The 26,827-nt window shown below is 45.6% G+C and overlaps 1 protein-coding gene and 1 long non-coding RNA gene across 2 annotated transcripts in view; one reads left to right on the top strand and one right to left on the bottom strand.

The window, feature by feature from the left end:
- Positions 1 to 1,648: 1,648 nt before the first annotated feature.
- LOC146772773 (uncharacterized) lies at positions 1,649 to 18,937 on the bottom strand. The gene is made up of 3 exons (XR_014972385.1): positions 18,787 to 18,937; positions 3,551 to 3,641; positions 1,649 to 2,160 (listed from the first exon to the last, which is right to left on the bottom strand). It is a non-coding gene; the product is annotated as an uncharacterized LOC146772773 (long non-coding RNA).
- Positions 18,938 to 19,303: 366 nt separating this feature from the next.
- Positions 19,304 to 26,827, top strand: part of HAX1 (HCLS1 associated protein X-1) — a 91,763-nt gene continuing 84,239 nt past the window's right edge. Inside the window, exon 1 of the mRNA XM_085639798.1 lies at positions 19,304 to 19,434. Within this exon, the coding sequence (XP_085495924.1) occupies positions 19,385 to 19,434 (50 nt within the window). The 5' untranslated portion in view covers positions 19,304 to 19,384. The remainder of the gene's footprint in view (positions 19,435 to 26,827) is intronic.

Raw genomic sequence — 26,827 nt, 5'->3', positions numbered from 1 at the left:
AATTAGGTTCAAGGTCTGAGGGAGCCTCATAAATACTAGATTTATGGGAAGTTTTTAAGGGAGTAACAGGTAGGGCCAAAGGGCACCTCACTTGGGGTGACTACACCCTCTTGCCACCCTGCTGTGGGAGGAGGCATAGTCCTAGCCCGGATTGGAAGAATCCCTCATCTTCAAGATGAAGGGGGGATGAAAAGTGTGCTGAACCTCGCCTCCTCCACCTGAGGGGGTGGAGTTGGCAAATGTGGGCACACCTCTTAGTCTTTCTAAGTTATCCCAACGGTTTTCCCTCCGAATGTAGGGGTTAAAACCAAAGGCTGCCACCTGCTGCTAGCAGGAGAGGCTGGGGGTTACTTTACAAAGGCGGCCTTTGAAGCTTCCCTTACGTGACACCTCCACCCAGGATGTTCATTGTTTCTGGTCCCAAAGAGCAGAGGCTCTCCACCCAGGGGTCCAGAAACATCTCTGTGTGTGGCAGACTGCCTAAAGCCAGTCAGTGACCACACCAGGGTGGGAAGCTTTTCTGGGGGCACCTCCGAGATGTCCTCCTGGGTACATGGTTTAATAAATCTCACACTGGTATCCGTGGAGATTTATTACAAAGAGTTGTTTGGTACCAAACACTCCTGGTTTCAGTGACGCCATCATGGTTCTGGGGAACTTGAGTTGTCAAATTTCCAGCCCATGTACTCCTTATGGCTTCCTTGGTACTTACAATATTTAAGACTTGACTTAAGTATAGTAGGGGCATGTCTACTCATGCTGATATGCCGTCACTTGTGGTATAGTACACCCCACCTCAGGGCTGTAAGGCCCGCTAGAGAGATGACTTACCTATACCTTCAGGTAGTGTTCGCAGGCGTGGCATGCAGGCAAGATGTCATATCGACTTTGTTTTTCTCCTCACAGCGGCATGCAGCTGCAAGGGCAGTGGCATGGGCCTAGTAAGGGGGTCCCATGGACACTCTTCAGCCTCTAGGCCCTAGGTGCACAGGGCACCACTAACTAGGGACTTGCAGAAGTACAAATTGTGGATATGTTTTAGGGAAAGAGCATTTGTACTGGGAACCTGGACAGCAGGGACTCAGTCTTCTACAGTCAAAGTTGCATCAAAAGCCCAGCAAAAAGTGTGTGTATGGGAGTGGGGGGGGGGGGGTACTTCAACAGAACCCCATTTTCTCACAGGAAACATTTTTTTTCCCCTCAAGACATTTTATTAGTTTTACAACCTACAAGGGATCATCCTGCGGAAAAGCGCCTCCACTCCTTTTCAGGGGGTATTAGCACGTTATACGGATGCACAGGGCTTTAAGTGGGATAAAAATACTAGGTGGAGGGGGGGTCTCTTAAAAGGGGTGTGGGGAAACTGCTAAAGGGGCATGGCCTGGACGATTAGGGGCATGGCCAAAATCGAACTGTGTGCTGTACATAAACCCCTTGTGTTTATTTTAATAGCCTGTAATATTGCTCTGTGTGTAATAAATGAGGCCAAAAATAGAGGGTTCACTGATTTGGGTTCACTAATAAAATTGTCATCAGAGCGTGGTAAGAATGTTGGTCAGTGCATGTTTAAAACTCTTTTAATAAATGTCTCTCAATACAGTGATATAATGTGATGCACTAAAGTAAAACGCTACTCTGTTTAGGCAAACACACTTTAATTTTTGAAGACACTTTACATTAAATTTGTTGCACAATTTACATTAACCCCTTGCATGCCCCGCCCTTTCCCCGCCCTGTGCCGCGCTTTGTATTAGCGGGCGGGGTTCATGACGAGATGGTTTCGTCATGGGCACAGCGCAACCGCGGCCCATGACGAGACCATCTCGTCATGGGCACTGAAGGGGTTAACATTCTAATCCTGACCACATCAGGCACCGAGAAGAGATCGTCCCTGTAGGACACAAATATATGCAGGCACAAGGCAAGGGTGGTCCCAGTGGAGGCTTATCCAGCTGTAGTGCTTTAAAGAATAAAAGACAAAATTAGAGATGCACCACTTCTGCAGCAATATTCAAAATAGTCCTTTAAAAATAGTACTTCTTTAGGAATCCACCAATTCGTTGGACACTGGTCAAGTTTTTTCTTTTCCTTTATTAGTTCTTGCTTTAAAAGACAGACAGCCAACGTGTTTCGTCCAAACAAAACAGGACTTCTTCAGGGCTGTAGATTTAAAAACATAAAAGGCTATTTTAACAATACAATGCAAATTTTTTGTTCGAATGTATACAACATTTGAAATAACATAAGTACACTGAATCACGAACAACATTCAACAAGAATCACATATCTAACTTTCCAGGAGAAGAAGAAAAAAGAAGAAATCAATGACTACAATAAGCCTAGACATGTTGTTTGACATCCAACAAATTGTTTATAGGATTTACACAACTTTGAATAACCACAAATACACTAACATCATGTATAAGAATACTAATTGGGTGTATGAAGGCCATATGGCGCTACCAACAATATTACACGATATCAGATATGAAAAATCAAGGTCAACAGCGGTGCAATCAATATTGGGAACAACACCCAAGATCCCAAAAATGCTCAATCTAAGATTGATGGAAACAATTAAATATTATTGGTGCACACGCTACGAGTAAATAGGAATATTAAATAAATCATGTCCAACAAAAACTTCAGTTCTTCTTTATTTTCAAGATTCTTCCACTCCCCAACGTGTTTCGTCGTTTTGAAGGGATTAACCCATACGACTTCCTCAGGGCTCAATTTTTGAAGAACTGCAAACCTGGTTAAAATTGATTATAACCGCAAATCCTATTTTCAAAGTCGAAGTATAAGAAAATCATTGGTTCATATTTACTCGTAGCGTGTGCACCAATAATATTTAATCATGTATAAGAAGCATTGGCATAGCCAATAGGTCTCGCCTTTGGCACCTTATAAGTGTTTAGCCATGCAACAGTTGCATAACTAAATACTTATAAGGTCCCAAAAGCAACACCTATTGGTTATGCCAAGCGGCCGTGAAAGTGATCGCGATCAAACATCAAAGCGGCCGCGAAAGTGAAAGTAATCGTGGCGCGCGCGCCCACACACATGCACTGTAGCTCTAGGCTGGCCTGGTAGCACTTTTTGGAGCCCTCTCAATAAGTCTCGCCAGATCAGCGCATGCGCTGGGTCAGGCGAGACCTAAATATTAATGCATTCATTCATTCGAAAACAGAAACACTGAAAAAAGGGGGGGGGGGGTTGACCCTTAAGATTTTTTCATCATAATATGCGTGAGCGGCACCAAGAGAATATAAATTCAACTACTGAGAAGGCCCAATCTGGGTGTCACTTTTAAACCCATCATTGTGGAGTCTATTTATTACGGGGTAATCCCCAGCATCACGTAGTCTACCACAATGAACCTGTGAGGCAAAGGAGACCTCCAGAGTCAATTCTGTGCATAATACAACATAAGGGTATAAACCACAGGCAATATATAAGCCTCACCATACCCAAAACGAAAACTTCTCAACCATTATTGCAAAAATCGGAAAAACTCGAAAGAAATTATATTAATAATGATACCTACCAATGTGGAAAAGTATGTAGAGAATTTGGGATGATAATCCTGACCCAATGTTATGTTATGACAGGGGTGGTATTTTGACCCTTGCCTTCCGCTAAACAGTTTATCCAAACCATTGGAGAAAAAAGAGAGGAAAAGAGAAGAAAAAGAAAGGGAACGTCAATCAGATTTATGGGAGCATAATTTCGCATGTCCAAAACCCTACCTATTTGCACAGTTAGTGTATAGTTTTTAAATGAACATACCTCATCTATTTGAGCCGGTACATAATCCAATCAGAGCGAAGGATGGGAAAAAAGTTGGGTATTCTTCCAAATTTTCTTAATATCACTTGGTAATTTTAAAGCCAGGCGTGGAGCATGTGTGGTATAATAGCCACAGCAATGTAATGCCACAATACAATTATTACTCCCTAGACCATATCGGAAGTACAGCCAATATCCCTGTATGGGGAAAAAAAACCATGTACAGGAAATAACACTAAAATGCATCCTTCAGATAAAGGATTCATTTCAAGAACCTATTTTATTATCCATCCCCACTAATCGTCCGAGATTATATACAGGTACTGAATAATCTTCTAGTACATATGCTTGTTTTTAGGTCTCGCCTGACCGAGCGCATGCGCGGGTCTGGCGAGACTTATTGAGAGGGCTCCAAAAAGTGCTACCAGGCCAGCCTAGAGCTACAGTGCATGTGCGCGGGCGCGCCTCGCTTGACCGCAATAACTTTCACTTTCAGGGCCGCACGGCCGCTTTGATGTTTACCGCGATTACTTTCGCGGCTGCATGGCCGCTTGTTTAAATTGCGCTGTCTCCCTTATGAGGAACGATTTATATTGAATACTATGTGTGGTTCAACAATCGCATAATTAAAAGACCGCGTTGAATTTCACTGTTCAAACTGTGTACGCCAGTGTGGTTGCTTAGTTGCATGAGCCTCTGTTTATAAACAACCTTACTCTAAATATTTAATCGTCACTTAAAATCTGAAGTTTTCGGTGAGAAGCCTATCCTGTGGAACGCCATGGACACCCGTGGGGATTTGACCTACCTGGTGTTCTTTAAATTGAATGGTGAACCTTGGCTCTTTGGAATTATCATTCCTTATTGCCGTTGTATGCACTTGCATGTTAAGCTGTTCCTTTAGATCTAACCATCGGTGCTTCTGAGAGGCTTTTTGAGGACCAAAATTCCTTTAGAAGAGAGAAAGGTGTTCCGTGTGATAGGTAAAAGTGTTACCTCTCCCTGAATATCCAACATTTTCTGAAATATACAGCACTCTATGCCACTATATTGGTCAACTTTGTGCAAGGTAGCACTCTTTTCTGCAATATCTTTATTTTTAATTACTCAGTCAGGATTTTATTGAACCTAAGCATTCTTGGCTCCACCCTTTTCACAATATCTAGAATAAGACCGGCATCCAGTGTCACTGTGGGTCTTGGAGCATGGTGGGAGTAAAAATGTGTTACCAAACCACTTTATTTTCAGCTGAATTAATTTACATGCCTTCCAAATGCTGTGCTGACTACTGAGCTGCCCCTGGTTTAAATATCAAAGCATACTGTTTTTACACTAGTAATAAATAGTGCCCTAAATCCATCTGCTAGTTTCTGCATCCCTTAGAAATGTTATGCCACAAATGTTAGGTACTCTATTCATCTTGACGAATTTGGGAATGTGGATAGTATGTAATTTGTTGTTTGCGGTTGCACTAAGTTTTCAAATCTAAATGCGGGAAATAAGTTCAATTTTGTACACTTTTTGCTGCAATGTGAAGCATGTTTTAGGTCGGAAAAACTAGTCCGATCAACATCAGTGATATCTTGCTATCTCTTTTTTAAAGATATCTGCCTTTAACAATTATATGATTTGAAATGGCACGGTTTCCAACCATACATGCATTCTGTAAAGGTACTCAACATGGCTGCAGTTGTGAATGTTTCCTAGTCCATGAGCCATGTCAATTTGCATGTGGGTAAAATCATGGGGAGGCACGTGGGTGTACTAGATTCTTGAACCATCTTTGTTGGGTTATGAGTTTATTAGTATTACTATGCATACGTCAAAAAAAATAAATGATTTTTTCCTTAAAATCTGAACACAAGCGCACCACATTATGAGAAATCTTCGTTGTTTTCCAAACGTACTTCTGAACTTGTGCCTGGTCACGTTTTTTTTTCTTTTTTGCTACAGAGCATTCTTTTAGAACGGACATTATTTACCCATTTTAAATGAAGGGTCAGTGGGTACACAACTAAAAAAAAAACAAAACGGATGTTGAGGTCTAGCTCCTTTGTAAGCTGTGGTGGTGGTCTTCATTGCCGCAAAGATAGGAAGAATACTGCTGACACTGGAGGAGTTCTCCACTTTGCTTGACCCACTCAGCCATGTTCACATGGTAATGTGCTCCATGCTAAAGTCCACCCTCTTTTAAGCTGGTCTTATCAATCCGGTTTTAGGACAAGCACTCAGATTTAGGTTTTTCTGTAATCTGTTCTGGGGTGGACTAGAGTGTCTCCAAGAAACCTGCTGCAGTCGAGTTAGGGCATGATATCCAGTGGGGTCAATGGTCCAGGGTTCATATTGGTCCCTTGTGGGTTGGGGATCAGAGTAAACTCCCTCTTCATGGGTATTTAAGGGATTCCACACAGCCCTTCCATCCAGTAGTGTGAATTCTGCTTGCAATATTTAGTGATGTGCTGAGGGAAAGTGGCTTTTCCGGGTAGTTAATAGACACATTTTTATCACCCACTCCTCCCCACCAAAGTCTATCTAGGATACTGTAGTATGGCTCATTGCATGTTCAATATATTTTTAATTGCATTTGTTTTAGAGTTATGTTATCAGCATTTGTAAAGAATGTGTCTACCATTTCTATGGCCCCCACTGAGCTACGAGAGTCTGGGGAGCAGCCTGTTCTGTACAGGATGGAATTTTTCCTCAGCTAAGTGTTTAGTTAGTGAGGTTTGGTTGCTCAATCAGTTGTTTAATAATGGTTAGTATCGATTAATTTTAATACACAAAATATGCTTGAAAATCTTCTTAGAGTTACTATGTGTAGGTCAGGCCCTCCAGCATTACGCGAATCAACCGCAAAATCGGCTAAGGAGCGGAATTTTAAAATTTTGGCGGCAAAAAAGGCTTTCCAGTAGACCTCAAAAAATCGTAACTTCTTATTGGCTGTACACACACGTCACTATATGCCGCCGTACAGCGGTAATAGCTGCTTCTTCCTGCCACATACAGTTTGCCCGAACTGACTCTGGACCAGACAAGCTGATACTAAACCCACTGTATGACTTGTGGCAGACTAAACTCGACCTATGACACAGAATCCTCATTTACAGCCCTGATGCTTTTGGATCTGGATGAAGGTGGAGCGTGACCCTATTCTGCCTGCTAGACTCCCTTCCTCAGTAGATGCATAAACAAGCATTGGCATAGCCAATAGGTCTCGCCTTTGGGACCTTATAAGTGTTTCGCCATGCAACAGTTGATGTTGTTGTACCAAGGATATTGTGCTGCATAACTAAATACTTACAAGGTCCCAAAAGCGAGACCTATTGGCTATGCCAATGCTTTTTTTAATTTGAAGAAAGACACAATGTTAACTCCAGCTTCCATATTTGAACAGCCAGGCTAGTAGCTCAAACAACGTTTAATTGCCATACGTTTGGCAAAAAAACGATGGATAGCGTAAAAAACTACCCTGTTCAATGTTCCCGAAAGTGAACATCAAATTAACTTCTGTGCCCTTGCATCACATTTCCATCTGCTCTCAACATAACCATGTGTACAAAGACATTTATAAAGTTGTAGGTTAGTTCCCCAAAGCAACACACGAGGACACATAGGCACATGGACTGCAACACCTTTAATTTGCATTAACGCATTGGGAGCGCCGGAGCGGAGCTCCGTACTGATTGAATTCGGCGCGCTAATGCCGATCTGCCGAACATGGCCGCTACGGGATGTCCGCTGACGTCACACGCAGTGTGCGTCGCAGACTAGACAGTTACACCACTTCTCCCCCTTCATAGACACTAAAGCTACTGCAACCCTCTATGCAACAACAAAACAACCCCAGCTGGAACAGTCTTACTTGTTGTCCATGCTGAACTCCTCGAACCTCCTTGGCCACATTACTCTCCTCCCACATCGTGTCCTCGCCTTGCACCCCCCTGGGGTCGGGGTGGTCTGGACCCCGTCCAGGCAGGATGTTTCACAACCTTCTCCTCTGAGTCCTGCACCACTCTCGTCTGTCGCTTCCTGCTCCTCCTGGGTGTCTGGTCCGTGTCCTGTTCTATCCTCTCTTCCTTGTCGCCCTGTTCCCGACCAGGGACTACCGTCTCCCTTGCTGGATCTCCACCTTGCTGCGCCCGAGTCCTTCGTGGCACTGGCTACCCTTTCGTCACCAGACTCCTCTCCGGGTTCCTTCTCGTGGGCGCGAGTGCATCTTGCCATACGGTCTTGGGACCATATCTTCCCGTCGCTGAGGAGGGCTGACCTGGAGTAGGGCTCTACCACTTGGAACGGGGATGTGAACTTGCTGTCTCCTTTCTTCCCTTGCGTGGGCAATTTGACTCTCACCCACTCACCCCCATCGAGAGCGACGTCCTTAGTGTTGTGTCTTTTGTCATAGTATTCAGTGTACACAGCCTGCGCTCTCTCCAGGTTCCTGTGTACAACTGCTGGGGACCAATGGCTTTGTACTGTGAGTCTTTTCCAAGCCACGTTGTCCTTCGTGAAGGGTTCTCTCCCCTGAGTACACGGAATGGGCTGTAACCCGTGGAGGTGGGTGTTATTCGGTAGGCCCACATCAACCTCTTTAACTCCTTCTCCCAGTTGACTCCTTGGCTGATCGCAGCCTGCACCGACCCCATTATTACTCTGTTAAATCTTTCCACCGCTCAGTTTCCCGCAGGTTGATAAATCGGCGTGTGCCGGACGGTGATTCCGTTCCTGTCCATGAACGCCACCCGCTTGGCCGATGTGAATTGCGGTCCGTTGTCGCTTAGGATCGCATTGGGGATTCCTTCCCTGATGAATACGTCCGTGAGGAATTCCAATATTGTTTCTGTCTCTGCATTGTCATTCACATGGACTTCCGGCCATTTGGAGTACCGGTCAATGACCACCGTGAGGTACTTCTGACCACCATTTGTGTCTTGTATGGGGCCAAGTACGTCAATTGAGATCTCTTCCCATGGGTTCTCGGGGCAATCAAAACTACCTAGGGGCGGACGCAATACTCTTTGGGTCTTATCTGCGTTGCTACATTGCTCGCAAGCCCTCACGTGTCGTTCGACCGCTATGTCTATTCCTGGCCACCAGTAGTCTTCTTTCGTTCTCCCTTAGTCTTCACTATCCCCAAGTGGCCTTCGTGGGCGATGGCGACTATGCGTGGCCTCAGCGTGTGAGGGGGGGGCGGGGGGGGGGACTACTTTGCTTCCTCGCAACAAGAACCAGGGTTGATCCCCTATGGACAGTTCTTCCCTGACCTCCCAGTATTGCTTCAATTCTTCATCCAGTAGCCTCTTGTCCGGCCTTCCCTGGGTTACGTATGCTTTAACCGCTCTCGTTTTCTCGTCCCTTCCGTATTCCGTCTCCTATTCTTGTCCGCTTATGGCCCTCTCGTGAACTCCGGTGAACGCCACAGCATACTCTTCCCATCCACCTTCGTCCTGGGCCTCCGTAACTTCCTTGGACGCAGCTCTGCTCAGAAAGTCGGCCACCTTGTTCTTATGCCCGGGCAGGTACTCCACGTCGTATACGTAGTCTAGGAGCCTCAGCGTCATCTTGGCGATTCTAGGAGTGGCATGTTCATGCCCGCTGGATGTGAGGACCTTCACCAGCAGTTTGTGGTCCGTGCGCAGCAAGAATCTTCCTCCCCACAGGAATTGCCGGAACCTCTCCATCGCCCACACCACTGCGAGCATTTCCTTCTCGATGACACTGAACTTGCTCTCGTTGGGCGCCAATGTTCGGGACGCAAAACTGATCGTGTTGGTTGCTCCCTCGGTGGTTCTTTGAGTGAGTACCGCCCCTAGGCCCCGGTCGCTGGCATCCGTAGTCAGCACCGTGGGCGCCGTTGGGTCGAACCCTTGAATGGGCACCGCCTCACTGATGTGTCTCTTCATTTCCTCGAACTCCAGCTGTTGTTCCTCCATCCATCGGAACGTGATTTTGTCCTTGAGCAGTGACCTCATGTGGTGGGTCTTGGAGGCAAAGTGCGGTACAAACTTGCTGTAAAATTCCCCAATGCCCAAGAACGTGCGGATGTCTTCCTTGTTCGAGGGCACGGGTGCGTCCTTGATGGCTGCCACGTTGGATGCTTTGGGTTTGATGCCTTCCTGACTGATCTCGTGCCCTAAGTACGTAACCTTGTTCTTGCCAAACTTGCACTTGTCCCATTGGGCCGTGAGTCCGTTCTGCTTTAGCACCGTGAGTACCTCCTCTAGCTTTCTGTTGTGATCCGCTAGGGACGTTCCCATGACCAAGATGTCGTCTTGGAAATATTGTATGCCTGCCTGTGAGAAAGTGGCTCTGTATATACTGTCCCTTAATAGGTACAGGGTGTACAGAGTCCACAGACCCCAAGGGTTTAACAGAGGTTAAAGTTAGCTATAATCTTACTCTGCATCTGGGGCCAGTAGAAGTGACTCACTAGCCTTTCCCCAAGTTTTGGATTGCCCCAGATGTCCAGCTAGGGGGATGTCATGAGCCAAAGTTAGGAGGAACTCCCTGTACTTCTGTGGCACTACCACCCTCCTGGTGGCTCCAGGAGTGGGGTTTCTTGCCTCAGCATACAGTAATCCCTCTTCCCATTAGCTCTGTGGGTACCACTGACATCTCCCCTGGCTTCTGAAACAGCTTGCTGCCTCAGGCTTTCAAGAGTGGGACAATCTCGCTGACCCTGGCACAGCTCTTCCCTAGAGGGTCCCCCTGGGCCCAAGAGTTCAACCTGGTAAGGGTCAAGCTCCATGGACTCAGTTCCCTCAGGGGTATCCAAATCCTCTCCCTGGGGAGAGGGGTCCTGAATGGTTTGCTGTGTAGAAGCTGGTTCCCCAGTCGTCTTTTCTTTTCTCTTGGTTGGCTGGGCCATTATTCCAGGCTCCAGATCTACTTTTTCACCCTTCCCCTTGCTCTGTGCTCTGGTTTGCACACACACCAATTCATGGCTGCATGGGCCTTCAGTTCAACCTCAGCCCAGGCTGAGGTTTCCAGATCATTTCCAAGCAGACAGGCAGCTGGCAACTTTGGAGAGACCACTACCTGTTTCAGGCCAGTAACCCCCCCCCCCCACCCCAGCCTAATGTTACCATGGCCATGGGATGACTAGTGGTGACACTGTCAGCGTTGGTGACTGGGTAAGACTTCCCAATCAAGTATTGTTCAGGGGGGAAACCAGTGTGTCTTTCACCATAGTGACACTGGCACCTGTATCCCGCAGAGCTTCTACCCTAGTTCCATTCACCCAGGGGCACTGCAAGTATTTCTTTAAGTTGGGTGGCCACACAGCTACAGTGGCAAACTCCACTTCTCCCAAGGAGACTAGACTGGCTTCAGTGTGTTCCCAGATTTGCTCAGGGTACACCTCTGATCCCATTTGTATGCTTGCTGCCCCAGGAGTAGCTGGACTGGGTGCCTTAGGGGCTTTGTTTTGGGGGCAAGCTACAGTTAAGTGTCCTTGCTTCTTGCAGGTATTACACCAGGCCTTTAAGGGATCAAAGTTCTTCCCCCTATATGGTTGGGGCACATAGGGAGTAGTTTGGGTCCCACCCACCTGAACAGGTTTTGGGGCCCTTTGGAAGACTCAAACTTTTTATCTTGGGGATTCTCACCACCTTTCCCCTGGGGAGGTTTTGGGACCACTTTCTTTTGGTCACCCCCAGTGGTTGTCTTAGTCACCCTAGTCTTGGCCCAGTGGTCTGCCTTCTTTCCCAATTCTTGGGGAGAAATTAGACCTAGGTCTACCAAATGCTGATGCAACTTTTCAGTGTGCAGTTACTCAAAATATGTTCCTTCATGAATAAATTGTACAATCCATTAAAATCCTGCACACCATGTCCAGCTAACCAACCATCCAGTGTCTTCACTGACAAATCTACAAAATCAATCCAGGACTGGGTCTGGGTTTTGTGAGCCCCCTGAATCTAATTCTATACTCCTCAGTGGTGAACCCAAATCCCTCAATCAGAGCTTTCTTCATGAGGTCATAGGATCCTGCCTCTGGCCCAGAAAGGGTCAGAAGCCTGTCTCTGCAGTTACCAGAGAACAGTTCCCACAGGAGTGCCCCCCCAGAGAGGTTTCTTCACTTTTCTGATATCACAAACCCTCTCAAAGGCTGTGAACCATTTGGTGATATCATCACCTTCCTCAAATTTAGGGACAATCCCTTTGAGGATTTTAAGGTCAGAAGTTTCCTCCCTATCCTTATTTTTATTATTGCTGCCACCATTGATGGGTGCTAAACCCATCTCTCTCCTTTCTTTTTCTAGAGCCAGGAGCCTGGACTCTAGCTCTAATCTTTTGGCCAGCCTCACAAGGCAGTCCTCTTCACTGGGGGGTCCCCCAGTGTTCTCTCTGGGACCAGAGCCACCTGTGTAGTCTCTAGGTTCCCAGATGCTAATCCTTGGATTGGAGGGTATGGGTGCCCTCTCCTCCCTAAGGAATAGCAGGGGGGGGGGGGGTTGTTGTCAACCTCCTCTGCTTCCCTTTCCTCATCTGACTGGCCATCACCATGTTCAGATGGGTGGTCCTTAGCATACTCAGCCAAGAGCTCCTGGAGCCCTAGTTTGGTTGGATGCAGGCCCATTTGTAAATTTAAGTTTGCATAAGGACCTCAATTCCTTGAAATACAAGTGTAAGTAAGGTGTGAGGTCGAGCTCCTCCACCAGGTCCATGTTATTATTATCACTAATAGCTGGGTTTGTTTGAGACATTCTAACCTGACAGTTCTAACCCTCTACCCTGACTATAGTGACTTTTATTTTTCTAAAATTCTAATGGGACTTAAGCAAGGCCCTAGCAAGACTTTTAGTAATTTTGGAAAGACCAATCAGAATTATAAAGGCAATTTTTAGGAGTTCTGTCGTGTGGGCAGATGGTAACCAAGTAGTCCAACAAATGCAAGTTTGTATCCCACCGCTGAGCCACCAATGTGAGAAAGTGGCTCTGTATATACTGTCCCTTAATAGGTACAGGGTGTACAGAGTCCACAGACCCCAAGGGTTTAACAGAGGTTAAAGTTAGATATAACCTTACTCTCCAAAGTGGTAGCTTGGTCGAGCAGTAAGGCAGTATCAGAGGACGTGTAAAGCATTTGTTGTACACACTCAGTCAGCAAATAGTTCCGCACACTCAATAACTGAACTCTAGGCCAATGGTTTGTATATAAAAAAATATATGCTTGTTTTATTTTAGAACCAACACTTGGAATTAAAATATACTTTCTCGACAGGAGATGTTTCATAAAAATACTTTTGTATACTCAATTGACTTTTTAGTAAACAGTTACAAATAGTTGCAGTAGGCAACTCTATTTCTAAACACAATACATTGAGCTCAATGATAATTTCAAATTATATGCAACAGATTACTTTGTAGATTACCTTTGTAATTCCAGGCTTGGATCCTAGATCCAGTCCTGGGTCAGTTCTCAGAATCAGCTGTTGAAAGTCGACTTTGGTACTGTAATGATTTTTAACTAATATTTAGCTATTTCAAAAGTGAGCACTTAGAAAATATTTCAGAGCAAACAATCAATGATTCCCTATGGAAGGAAATGTAGGTTACAGGTACAGTAGGTTATCGTTACTTTTGTAATCCAGTACTGGGTGTCTAGACTCAGTACTGGGACATTTATCCAAAACAGCTAAGTATTTACGTTTTCAGATGTTATACGATTTTTGAGGAATATTTAGAAATTGCAGAAATCAACACTTAGAAGAAATTTCACAGAAAAGCAGTCAATGGTTTCCTATGGAAGAAAAAGGAGTTAAAAGGTAAGTATAGTTGTGGGTACTTTTCAGAGTTAGTGCTGGGCACCAAGATCCAGCACTGGGAGTTCACCTAAGAGCAGGTGAGTAAATTCGTTTTTGGTACTCGGCTGATTTTTGGTGAATATTTTGAGTTTTGAAAAGTTCACACTTAGAAGAATTTCCAAGAAAAAGCCAGTCAATGTTACCCTATGAGGAAAATGAAGTTAGTGGTTTAAGGGTAAGTACTCGACTGGCAGAGTTGAAGTTCTGGGCATAGACTCAGGGGTCCCCCAGTGTCAGGTAGGTACAGTCAGTTCACCCTCAGCGGTTTCAGGATGGCCGGGTGCAGAGAGAGTTAGGCCCAATGTTATCCTATGAGGGATAGGGGGGCCTGGGTTGGTGGCTGCTGTCGGGCAAGCCACGCGGCTGTGGGAGCTGGGCTCCTGATCACTTACTCAGGGCAAGTGGGGAAGTAGGTTAGAGTAGAGTTTTCACTGCCAGGACCACTCGGGCGGCTGGGTGCAGGGTGCTTTTGAGCCGCCGGGCGCTCAATTGGTTTCTATGGGAAATCTCCGGTTTGGAAAAAGGCTGCAGGCTCGGGGACAAGGACTCTTCAGGTGCCACCACCACTTCGAGGGGTAAGTTGGGTAGTTGAAGGATAGGTAGGTACCCCGGGATTGGGCACAGAGGGCCGTGGGGCGCCGGGGTGCCTTTTGACGTCGGAAATCTTACCCTCTTGTTGATCGCGGTTGGGGTGGCACTCTATTCTGAGGCTGCAAGCTTCTTCAGGATAGTCGAGGGGGGGTCCTTGGGTGCCGGACTCGGGGTCACAGTCGCCGTGGGGTCGTCCTCGTGGGTTTAGTTCACTCCGGCACCGGCCAGGCTTGGCGGGTGCAGAGTGGGCTGGGATCGCGGTTCCGGGCTGCTGCCAGGGGTGAAAGGTCGGTTCTGAGTAGAGCCTCTACTCATGGGAGTCCTAGGGGATCAGAGTTCAAAGGTAGCCAGGTCCTCCGGGGTTTCTGAGGTTGCTGGCCACAAGAGATGCCGGGTTTGGAGCAGGTGCAAGTCCGAGGTCGACAGGCCGGTAGGGCTGGGGCCAAAGCAGTTGGTGTCTCCCTCTCCTTTGCAGCTGCAGGGCAGGTCTTCTTTTCTTCTCGCTCTTCTTGTAGTTTCGGAATCTGGAATCTGGGGAAGGAAGGTTCAGGGTGCCCCTAAATACTAGATTTAGGGGCGTTACAGGTAGGTGAAGGCCAGGGACCAATGGGTCCTTGTCCTGGGGTGGGTACACCCCCTATCCTGCCCCTCTCCTGTGGGAGGGGGGCAGTAGCCTAATCCTGATAGGGTAGGGCCTCCCATCTTCAAGATGGCGAGAGCCCGGAGATGTGCTTCACCTCGCCTCCCCCACCTGAGGGGTGGGGTGGGCAGGCTGGCACATCCCCTGTCCTTGTATGGGGTTTCCGGCCAAGCTTCCCGCCAGAGTGGGGGGTTGCAGTGGCCTGGGGAAACTTCTAGAGGCGGCAGGCCTTTGAAGCTTCCCTTTGCTCATCCTGGGGGGAGGAGATTTATCACCTCACCCAGGATGTGCATTGTTGCAGGCCCGGAAGAGCAGGGGCTCCCCCACCCAGGGGTCCAGCAACGTGTCTGCTGTGTGGCAGCCTGGGCAGCCTCAGAGCAGACGTGGATTGTAGGTTAGTTGTAGGAGGGCATCTCTAAGATGCCCTCTGGGGTGCTTGGTACATTAAATCTCACACTGGCATCAGTGTGGGTTTAATGTGCTGAGAAGTTTGATACCAAACTTCCCAGTCTTTAGTGTTGCCATTATGGTGCTGTGGAGCTCGTGTTTGATGAGCTCCCAGCACCATGTACTCTTAAAATGGCAGCACTGCACTTACAGTGCCCGGGAATGGACCTGGGTACTGTAGGGGCACAGGGCTCCTGCTCCTGTGCCCACACCATGGGCATAAGGCACCCAGCCAGAGGGGTGACTGACATATGTCTTGGCAGTGTGGGTGTTGGGCATGGCACACAGAGATGTGTGCCATGTCGACTCTTCATTTTGTCCTGCACCCAGACACTCAGCCTACAAAGGCAGTGTGTGTGTGTAAGGGTACAGGGCCCCTAAGGGTGGCACAATGAGTGCTGCAGCCCTTAGGGGTCTTCCCTGGTCACAAGGCCCTGGGTACCTAGCGTACCTTTTACTAGGGGCTGACATGTGGCCAGGGTTTGCCAATTTGGAGTTTGTGTGTTTAAAGGAAGGAACATAGGCCCTGGGCACCTGATTGGCAGGAGTCCAGGGTACACTCAGTCAAAGTACATTCAGCAATTTAGCAAAAAGTGGGGGCATACCATGCAAGAAAGAGGGCACTTTCTCACACTGCCTTCTTGTGGAACAGCCGGTACATGAGCTTTTGGAACACGGCTGCCGCTGAGGCGAGTCCGAATGGCATCTGTAGAAACTTGTAGCACCCGAAGGGCGTGATGAAGGACGTTAAGTGGTTACATGACGGATGCAGGGCAATCTGGTGGTAGGTCTACGTCAAGTCCACGGTGGAGAACCATTTTGCTCCTTGGGTCTTGGCCAACATCTCGTTGATCCTAGGGAGCGGGACTTTGTCCACCACTATGTTTTTATTAAGCTCCCTTAGATCCACACACAGCCTCACCTTCCCGTTGGGCTTCTGCGCCACCACTTGGGGTGCCAGCCACTCCACGTTGTCAATCGCCTCTATCACCCCATTGTCCTCCAGTCTCTGCAGTTCTTCCTGCACTGCTGCCCTGGTCCGGAATGGGATGTTGCGTGCTTTGTGGGACACTGGCCGGGCCCCCTCCTTCAGGTGTATCTTGTGTGTGAACTTCGCTAGGCGACCGATGGAGTCCTTGAAAACTTCCGGGAATTCTTCCTTCCACCGCTGTGCCTCCTGGTCTGGACTGTCGTCGGTCATGAGCACTTGCGTGCGTCCACCCGGGTTCAGTTTTATTCCTAACTCCCCCTGGTCCTTCCAGCCCAGTACTGACGGTCCTTTCTCCGCCACGTATAGTTGTCCCTCGCACGTTCTGCCCTTGAATTCAAAAGTGAGAGGGCAATTCCCCACCATGGGTATGGGCTCCCCGGTGAACGTTACCGGATGAATGTCCGTTGGTTTCAGGCGATATTTTGTTTGTGTGGCGAAGTCTTCTTCCCATATCTTCCTCCTTATGATCGTGTAGGGCGATCCAGAGTCCGCCACCATGGTAACTCGTACTCCTCCAATGCACATGTCGTACTTCGGTTTCTTCTGCACTGAGCTCTCAATGCCCAGTATTTGTTCTTCTACAATTAAGATCTTGTCGTCTTCCTCGGGGTTCTCATCTTCTTCCCCTCTGCCTGTTTCTTGTGCTACATACTTCACTTGTTGCCGCAGGGATTTCCTCCGGCATACTTTTTCGTAGTGCCCTAGCAACCCACAGTATGCGCACTTCGCCCCGAACGCCGGGCAGCCCTTGTCGTTGGCGGCGTGAGTGCCACTCCCGCATCTGTAGCACACATTCGTGCTCCACTGTCGCTGTCCTTGGGGTCTCGCTGTACGGGGTTGGAACCGTCTGTGGTTCCTCGTGCCTTGTTGTCCCGTCGACGCCTTGCCGTCTGTGACCTTCCGATCTTCTACTTTGCACACAGCCAGCTCTGGCTGGCGTTCCCGTTTGGCCGCTTCCGCACATCTCCTGGTCAACTCAGCTTTCTTCACCAAGGATACGACCGTCTTCAATGGTGCGTCGCCGTTGGCCCACAGTTTCTCTTGGATGGAGGTGTTTACCGTGTGCATGATGATCTGGGCTCTGATCAGTTCTTCTTGCAAGGTCCCGAATTTGCACGTCAAAGCCAGTTTTTGTAGGGCCGCCACATACTCATCGACCGTCTCCCCTTTGTTTTGTGCCCTGTGGTAGAAGTTGTACCGGTCAATTGCTGTGCATACTGCCGGACGGTAATGGGCATCCAGGTCTTCTATAGCATGTTGTAACACATTGTCGTCCGCTGCTTGTCTCACTTCCTTCACTAGGTCTTCATACACCCTTTGTCCCGCCGGGCCCAAATGGTGGAGTAGGATCTTCTTCTTCCTCGAGCTCGTGAATGCTGTCTCGCCCTCCTCCTCCAATGCCGATAGATAGTTCAGGAAATACCTTTTCCAATCCTCCCATGGCAACTCAGGTTCTCCGACCTTCGTAAGGAAGGGCACTGGATTAGTCAGTGAAAACGTTTGCGAGCTCATCTTCCCGCCGGAACTGTGGCGTCGCCGACTTGTGGCAGAATTTCCAGGCGAACTGGCCTCTTGGGCGTTTCTGTTCTCCGCTGCGTCTTCCTGGCCGGACTCTCCACTGTCCGTGTGGTCAGCACTGGTGTCTGCCAGCTTGTGGGGTCTTACCCCCCCTTCGGGGCACGATTAGCGCTGTATTGGCGCACGTGGCGCGGTCTGTGGGTGCGCACCCGCTTACCAGGCTCGAATCTTGATGATGTGACCCGATGGCGCTTCCTCCTCAGCCCCGCGCGCTCTCCGCTGCTCTGCCGCGCCCCCAATTGCGTCCTCAGAGTTGCCCAGCCTGTGCACTGCCACCACGTGGGTTCTGGATGTGTGTGAGCTCCTCTGCTACCACCTCGTCGCCATTATAAAGTTGTAGGTTAGTTCCCCAAAGCAACACACGAGGACACATAGGCACATGGACTGCAACACCTTTAATTTGCATTAACGCATTGGGAGCGCCGGAGCGGAGCTCCGTACTGATTGAATTCGGCGCGGTAATGCCGATCTGCCGAACATGGCCGCTACGGGATGTCCGCTGACGTCACACGCAGTGTGCGTCGCAGACTAGACCGCTACACCACAACATTGGTAGATATATTGCCCAAAAAACCCTGTCTTTATTAGTACCGACATTTGTCTATATGTCACGGGAAAAACGATAAAAAAAATTATACCTACGCGGTCAATTTAAACTCCGAAATAAGTATGCAGAGACAATCGCGTGTCCAAAGGGACCACCATCGGTAAAAAAGGCCCCCCCACCCATGATAAGGTGCCCGAATGGAAAAAGTAATAAACAATTTTACTCGTAATGGCACACATAAATTCCCCATATTAATAAAATGGGAGCATGGGCCATATTGTACAAAAAATATAAATAAAATCAAACTCCTTTCCTCCGAGTAGCCCGCCCATCTTGGTCATGGTTTAAGCTCAACCCAATGCTCACCCCTATGCGTACAAAACCCCCCACTTACTGGTTATAACATAGTCCGACGCCACATCGCAGATAGCGTTGTCCTGCCGCCCAACAATTCAAACTTAATACACATAATCCGGTCACACGTATGCGACGCGATCGTCAAAAAAAAAAAGGCTGATTCGATATCGCAAATCTCCGCCATACTAGAGTGGTTATAAACCCTGAAAGACAGAGTAAACGATTACTGCGTCTGATCCAAAGTAAATGGGTCGTGCCGATTTAGGAATTGAAAACGAAGGAAAATTATTTTATGTGTCCAACAGTTAAAACTAGCAGTAAAAGCAACTTAATGGTCATAGTCCGATCATGTGACCCACAATCCTTGACGTCACTATAAGCATAGACGGCAATTTCGATATTCCAAGAAAATGTCCTATTCAAATTGTTGTAAACATTTGTAAGCCGCACAATTAGTACGACAGTCTTTACCTCCCGTTTTCCGGCAGTGTGGCAGTTTACTACATTCGTCCGACTCTGCCTGTCTTCCGGCAGCGTGACAGTCCTCACAGGCTCAGCTGACGCACTGTTGGTTTCAGGGTCTCGGTGGCCTTAAACCATACCTTTTTCAGTTCCCGAGGGGCGCTGCTTTCACCATGAGTGTCTATGACCTGTTTAGGGGCTTCTTCGGAGTCCCGGGAAGGAGGTAAGAGGCTATACACCCCCCAACCCCCCATGCAACACTACTAATGGCGAGTGAACGCAACTGGTCCAACGCTCCTGCTTTTAACGTTCACACCTGACCTTCCCACATATAAAGGGTGGCTGGTTAACTTGTAACCAACTACAGGCTTTGGAAGGATCACTGCTGGACACACCAGATCCACATGAAAGGGGTGGCACCCCCAAACACACCAATAGAGGCTGTAACAGCTGCCGCAGAGTCTCGCGCACATACTGCATCGTCTCAAAGGTGTGAACCTGCAAAGGATGACTTCCGATGTGAGGGGGAACTGCTCCATCCGAGGGTGGGATAAGCCAGTGTTCACCCACCTACAATTGCTGGAACGACCTCTTCTTCACGCACAGAGGGAGTCGTTAACTGCCACTCTACAAGTAGTTGTGGTGGGGGCAGTGGTAACTGATAAAAGGTCTGACTTCCCTGCACCTCGACTAAAGGTGACTATGATTTCTCTCAAACTACAAACGTATATGTTTTTAGACAACACATACTTTTATAATCCAATCTCATTTGGTTGTTGGTTTAATTCATACTGTATAAAAAGTCAGCATATTTTAAATGTATTTATATGGCGCTTACCCTGACGAGGCATTGAAGCGCTTTTCGGTGGGTAGCAGGCTACTCCGGAACCCAAAGTAATAGTGGTGGATTAGTATAGGGAAATATAAGATGTTAATTTTTGACGGTGGACATGTGAGTCTGTTAGTTTGAATAAGATAGAGGAGTGAAGAGTTTAGATCAGAGATACTCAAAGTACGGCCCAGGGAACCACATGCAGCCCTCCTGACCTTTAATTGCGGCCCCCTGGTAAACAGCAGCACTGGGCTACTGTTCACGTGACAGAGCAGGATCATCCAGAAAGCTGTGAAATGGACATAAATTATTTACACGTAAAGTAACTGTAAAGAAGCAACTAAGGTGTCCTAGGCACCTTATCTTTAGGAATACCTTAAGTTTTAAAGACATCTTGCACTAAACATGTTAAAACATGATAAACTCTTTCCAAACTTCTAAAAAGTGTATTATATTAACCTGCTTGAGCGTTTTACCTTAGTAGATCAGATTAAATCACTGCATTGAGAGACCTTTATTAGCAGTGATAGTCTTTAAACATGATCTTGGAGACATCCATTCCACCCCCAGTCTGAAAACAATACCATTAGTGAACCAAGAGGCAAGCCATTTGTCAGGTGCACCTTTTGTGTATCCTTTGTTCTTATATAATTGGAACCTTATAGTTTAATAAATAAAACACAAGAGACTGTTTTTATACTGCATACCTCCTGAACTTGTGTATTTCAAGGGGCTCTCATATGTGGTAATGAAGAAAAAGGAGGCAAAGTGAAATTAACTAATTGCATAGGATCACACAGTTTGGTCAAGTGGGGAAGCCAGGACTGATACCAGGTTTTTTGGTATCACATTTTGCAATTCAGCCACCAAATAAGTATCTATTTCTCTTTCACGTTTTACATTAGAAGGTAATGCTTTGACTTTAATTCTTGGTGCATGAGAATAAGCCTTGGTGGCATACAGAAGTCCACACCATACATCTGCTTCACGTCCCCCTACTTCTCCTTTAATCACCCTGACCCTTGCCCTGCTAGCATAGGTGCGGCCCTCGGGCATGCCACTGACAGTACTTTGTGGCCCCCAAGGAAATGTTTGTGAGTACCAATGGTTTATATAGTGTTATTTGGGAGATCATATTAGTTAAATGAGGTTTGGAATGAGTTAAATGAGGGATAGGGGATAGAATAATCTCGAAAGGGTATTAGGAAGATCATAGTAGTAAAATGAAGTTTAAGGCAAGTCAAGGAGGAATAAAGGAGGGAAGAGTCAAGAAAGGATCTTTGGGAGATCATAGTAGTAAAATGAGGTTTGGGATAAGGTCGAGATTGGAGGTAGAGGATATATTGAGAGAGGTTTAGAATGAGACAGAGTAGTGCATTGGAGGGAGCTGGACATTCCTTCTTTCTTAGGAGTAAAGTAAAACAATATGTAGATGTAGAACTATATAGAAAGGGAATGCATTTATAAAGGAAAATAATAAAAATATGATTGTATTGAATAAAGTTCCATTTGTGCAAGTATGAATAGTAAGTTAGAAATTCAGACATTGTACGTATAATACAATTAAAATATATATATATGTATTCCACAACGGTGGTCTCGTAGTGACCACAAACAATGAGGTGCACACCAGGAATATCCTCGTTAGATTTTTATTGCCAACACGTTAAACACCAGACAGTCTGCATGTACGCTTTTCTCAAACTTGGTGTGGCTCGAATTCATTCTGCCATTTAAAATAAACGAAACCGAAAAAGGAAGCAATTCATTGTCAGTGAAATCAGCAAAGGGCAGAACTCACAATGGTCTATTCTTGTGTCGGCCATCTTTGAATGCTTATTGTTTCTTCACAGTATAACCTCCTATTCAACTGCAGGTCCAACCATCATAAATGTCAGTTATTATTCCAACTGTCCTTTCATTGGGATCCCCAATTATAGCAATGATATAAATCAATTCATTAATAAAATTAGCTCATTCATGCAAAAATAAAGTATATGTTCCTCAACGTTTTTCTATTAAGCCCTGGATGGGCAACCATGATTTTATAAATCACAATGTGAAAGGGTTAGATAGGGATAAAGGAAGATGGTGCTCAAGCATGTGCACTGTGAGTTTTCACTGGCAAAAATTAAATACGGTGCTGACAGGTCAGGGGTACCAACCCAGAAAATAGCCCCTGCAACCAAGTGGGTCAGACCCACTCAAAGAAACAGTAGAAGAGGTCCTGCGCACAAGTTTCAGGATAATACTTTCATTAGAAACTGATAGAGGAATGAAAAGGCTCAAAGGTTGTAGGATTTCGAAATAATGAAGGTCGACATCAGAAGTCTCAGTGCAAAGTATTCTTTATGTATGTCATTTTATCCAAACTTTATTTGTGCTTTTGTGTTTCTGTTACCGCTGTCTCCTTTGCGCGCTCACCCCCACGAGCCAATTTCGACCCAATCACGTGTCACCATGACGACAAGGTCACTCACGTCCTCACTTCCGCTATGTCATGATTCCGTGTGCACTGCACGTTCTAGTTGTTAATTCCGGCACACGCGTACCTTCTACTTAAACTTCCGGTTCCCTGACCATTCTGTTCCCACATCCTGGAAATCGGTGGATCCTGTACCCGCGATCCTCCACATACTCGGTAAGCATCTTCCCCACTAGACCCATTTTCACAATAAGACAAGCACTAGGCTCACTTTGCCTTTATTCACTCATAGATTGAACAGCCATTTACCCATGTGGTTGGTGCACATCGTCCCCCACTTCACCGCGTTGGAAGGTCGGTCCTAACGCACCGCACCCTTTGCCTTCTCGTGCTCAGGATCGGTCTCCATGCACATACTCATCTGCGCAACAAGGTACTTGCTTCATTTTACACTTTTTCTCCCCTTGTTTCACACCACCCTTTTCTCGCTGCTCCCCCTTACTGAGAGCTCGTTCCCGCTCCCCCTATCCCCTCTGATAAGCACTGCACGGCTCTCTTGTTATTATGTTGTCTTTATTTATCGTATGATTGCTTCAATCACATATTCATTCATCGAACGCGTGTTCCCTTATTTTGTTATCCTTCTGCTTTTCGATTTTCTTTTGCCTCGTGAGTTTTGTACCATTGCATTAATATTTAATAATTACTTCGAATATAACTGACACAATGCTCTGCCGGGAGGTTGGTGTCAACAGTCATTACATTGCTATATTGTTTGTTTCACTACATGTTGAATTGATACTATGTTCTTGCATTTTTCTTTTTGTAATCATCACGTGGCTTTACCTACCCCTTTTACTTTTAGAATTCATCATGCTTTTTGTTACTGTGTTCTTGCATTTATTCTTTCTGTAATCATCACGTGGCTTTACCTACCCCTTTATACTTTTAGAATTCATCATGCTTTTGTTTTCTGTTCAGTTCTTTATCATGCTCTTGTCAGCTCTGTCATGTTCTTGGCTGGCGTTTTGTTCTATATCCTCCTACATTTTCTGTCTCTCTTTTATGTCTTCCATGCGTTTTCCTGGCCAACTATCGATTGCAATATGTTGACTAGTGTTATCTCTTTGCCTGCATGTTTGGTGTTTATTTTGACACGCAACTCGCGTCCCTTAAATGACACACATTTCTTAACGGGTCTTTTTTATTTATTCTCTACACAATCCGTTTCTCTTTCTCCCATTTGGACTAGTCCTAAGCTACTCCAGTTACAATAGGGTGTTTTCCTGGTTTTAATGACTTCTGTTTTCCATGTCTTCTGTTTTGGCTTATTCTGGTGCACGTTTGTCTCACTTCGCAATGTGAGCACTTTCCACACTTCGGACCCGCTCATTGTTTGTTTTAGTTTTTTGCTTAGTATTTACATTTCTTACTCATTCGATCTTTGCTTTATGTCCTTCTTAGCCCTGAAGAGTCACATCTTTACACGGTGTGACGAAACACGTGTCGGCTGATTTGTTGTGTATTATGTATTGGTCAGGTAATGACATACATAAAGAATTCTTTGCACTGAGACTTCTGATGTCGACCTTCATTATTTCGAAATCCTACAACCTTTGAGCCTTTTCATTCCTCTATCAGTTTCTAATGAAAGTATTATCCTGAAACGTGTGCGCAGGACCTCTTCTACTAGGATTTTATAAATGTTATTTATATTTATTTCTATGATTTGAATACATTTCCTAGGGGTACATGTCCATCGGTTGAATAGGACCATCCTTGATTATTTTTATCAAGCCCTAATGTGAAAGGGTATACATTTATAAAGGAAAATAATAAAAAGATATAAATTGAATTGAATAAAGTTCCATATGTGCAAGTATGGACAGTAAGTTAGAAATTCAGACTTACAGGCGTTGTACGTAAAAGCAAATTAATATTAATATATATTATCTGCTGGCGGTCGCCAGTAGATAGTTATAGTTAGGACTGTGTTTCCATAGGAAATCTAAAATTCTATTTTGAATAACTTTGGCACCGGTTGACGAATCCTCGCGAAATTTTCAAAACTAATGGGGCGCTCCGCTCATCTCCTACCCTGAAAGTCTTGGGGTGATTCGTCAAGCGGGGGCTGAGAAAAAAGGGGGGTCCCAAAACGCGTTTTCCCCATGCATTTTCCCATAGGACCTTTAGTCGAAGGTACAGCCCGAACGGCTGAACAGAATTACTTGAAATTTGGCAAAGAGGTAGTCCTCAGGTCAGGCATGTGCCTTTTGCATATATGGTGTCAATCTGTTCAGTAGTTCCTGAGAAAATTGCATTTAAAAGTACATAAATATCTCTAAGCGCGCACTGTGCGCGCACGGTGCGCGCACCCTAACGTGCGCGAGCGCAATTCTGATTGGTGGTTACATGTCAGTCATCATTCGAATCGGTCAAAATCAGGAGGTGTCGGCCGCCATTTTGTGTGTTTGGTGTGTGACAGTGAAAAAGAAAGATGGAGAACGTGAAAAGGGGGCAGGGTAGAGAGTTCCTGACCCCCTAGCCTTTGTCAGGGGGTCCCTGAAGGTCCCCGAAGGGTAAATTTTTTTTTTAATTTTTTTTCAAAAATTTGCGGGGTGTGCGCTCCGTGCGCGCACGGTGAAAAACCTTAAAAAAAAAAAACATTTTAAACGAGCCATTCCATATTACAGGATACAGTCAATCTGTAACTATATACATAGGTAGTTTATTGTAAAATAAATATATAAAAAATAAAATAATACATACATAACTTAGCATTTAAAAAAACCTTACAAATTCACTTAAAAAAACATAGGTTTCTTTTTTTTTTTTTTTTAATCTTTTTATTGAGAAGTTACATGACAAATTGTACATTAACGTATCCGGTAAGTCTTAACAGAGTAGGGGTATATAAATCCAAGTTAGGAATCAGAAATATAGTATTTGTTCAGAAGCAGGTGAAAAAAATACAAGTTAATGAGTTACTCAAAACACAGAATGAGAGATAAATGATCTTTCTTCGGCTGCGTTCCTTAACACCTCTACCACCTTTCCCAGCAGTCCCTTCCTCATTATTCCCCCCTATCCTTCTTCCGACTACCTTCAAATAAATGAGGGCCCCCAGATTCTATCAATCTTTTGTGAGGATTTAACACCTCTAATCTTAGCAAGAGAAGATTCCATAGTATAGATTTCCTTAACAAGGATCCACCATTCCATCACTTGTGGTGGGTTTTTAGAAATCCAAGTTCGAGCTACAGTCAATCTGGCACGTCCTATTAAAATATTGATAAGGTCTGCTTGTAAGCCTGCTTGTGGGTTATTTGAGGTCTGAATACCAAGCAATACATTAGTTACACTAAGTGTTATTGGTCAGAGCAGAATCTGAGCCATTCCCTGCCTTATTTTACACCAGAATTCCGTAAGTCCAGGGCACGTGAACAACATATGTTCTAAACTTGAAGCTATGAGATCACATTTAGGGCAACTTGTCCGCTCATTACTAAGACTATTACTAGACCATTTTGAGATTCTTTCTGGAGTATAATATAGTTGGCAGATAGTTTTATATTGCTGTAATCTCAAACTAGAAGAGTGAATAGAGCGATTTAAACTACAGAGGGCAAAAGAAATCTGATTAGCAGTAATGTTTAAGCCTAATCGAGAACTCCATTTCTCCGCATTTTTCCCACAGTCGTCTAATTTGAAAGAAATTAAAACACTGTATCCAAAACTGATAAGTGATCTAACTTTGCTGGTATAGAAACATTTCCAAATATCAGAATCCGAAATATTTAAGAGCTTCATTTTGCGTGTAAAGTAATCATAAATTTGAATATATTTGAAACGTGTAGTTTATAGAGTATTTTAAGTGTCTCAAAAGCCAAAAAGCCGTCATTACCATACAAGTCACCTAGTGTTTCTATTCCAGCAGTTTTCCACGCTTTAAATGACCCATCATGAAATATTCCTGGCAGATCAGGGTTCGCCCATAAATACAGTTGAGGATGAAAAAACTTCGCATTACACTTAGTCAAAATAAGTTGCCAGATTTTAACACTGTCTCTAATGGTCTTAAATTTTACTCGCTTGAAGTAGTTTGGATCGTTCGCTTTTGCTAAAAACATGTTAGAATCCTCACCCAGCGAGAATTGATAGCAATAGTACGAATGCTTGTTCCGAATGAACAAGCTACGAAGACGACTTAAAAAAGCTGAAAAAATATATAATCTGAAATCGGGGAAGTTAAGACCACCTTGATTAAACGGTAATGTAAGCAAAGTAATTGATCTACGGGCATTCTTGTAACCCCATATATAACTGCTAAAAATCCCGTCTAGTCGCTTAAAGTACGTA

This window comes from Triturus cristatus, chromosome 12, assembly GCF_964204655.1.
Source record: "Triturus cristatus chromosome 12, aTriCri1.1, whole genome shotgun sequence".
NCBI lineage: Eukaryota > Metazoa > Chordata > Amphibia > Caudata > Salamandridae > Triturus > Triturus cristatus.
The sequence above is the reverse complement of the archived record's forward strand: the minus strand, read 5'-3'. Positions and strand labels throughout refer to the sequence as shown.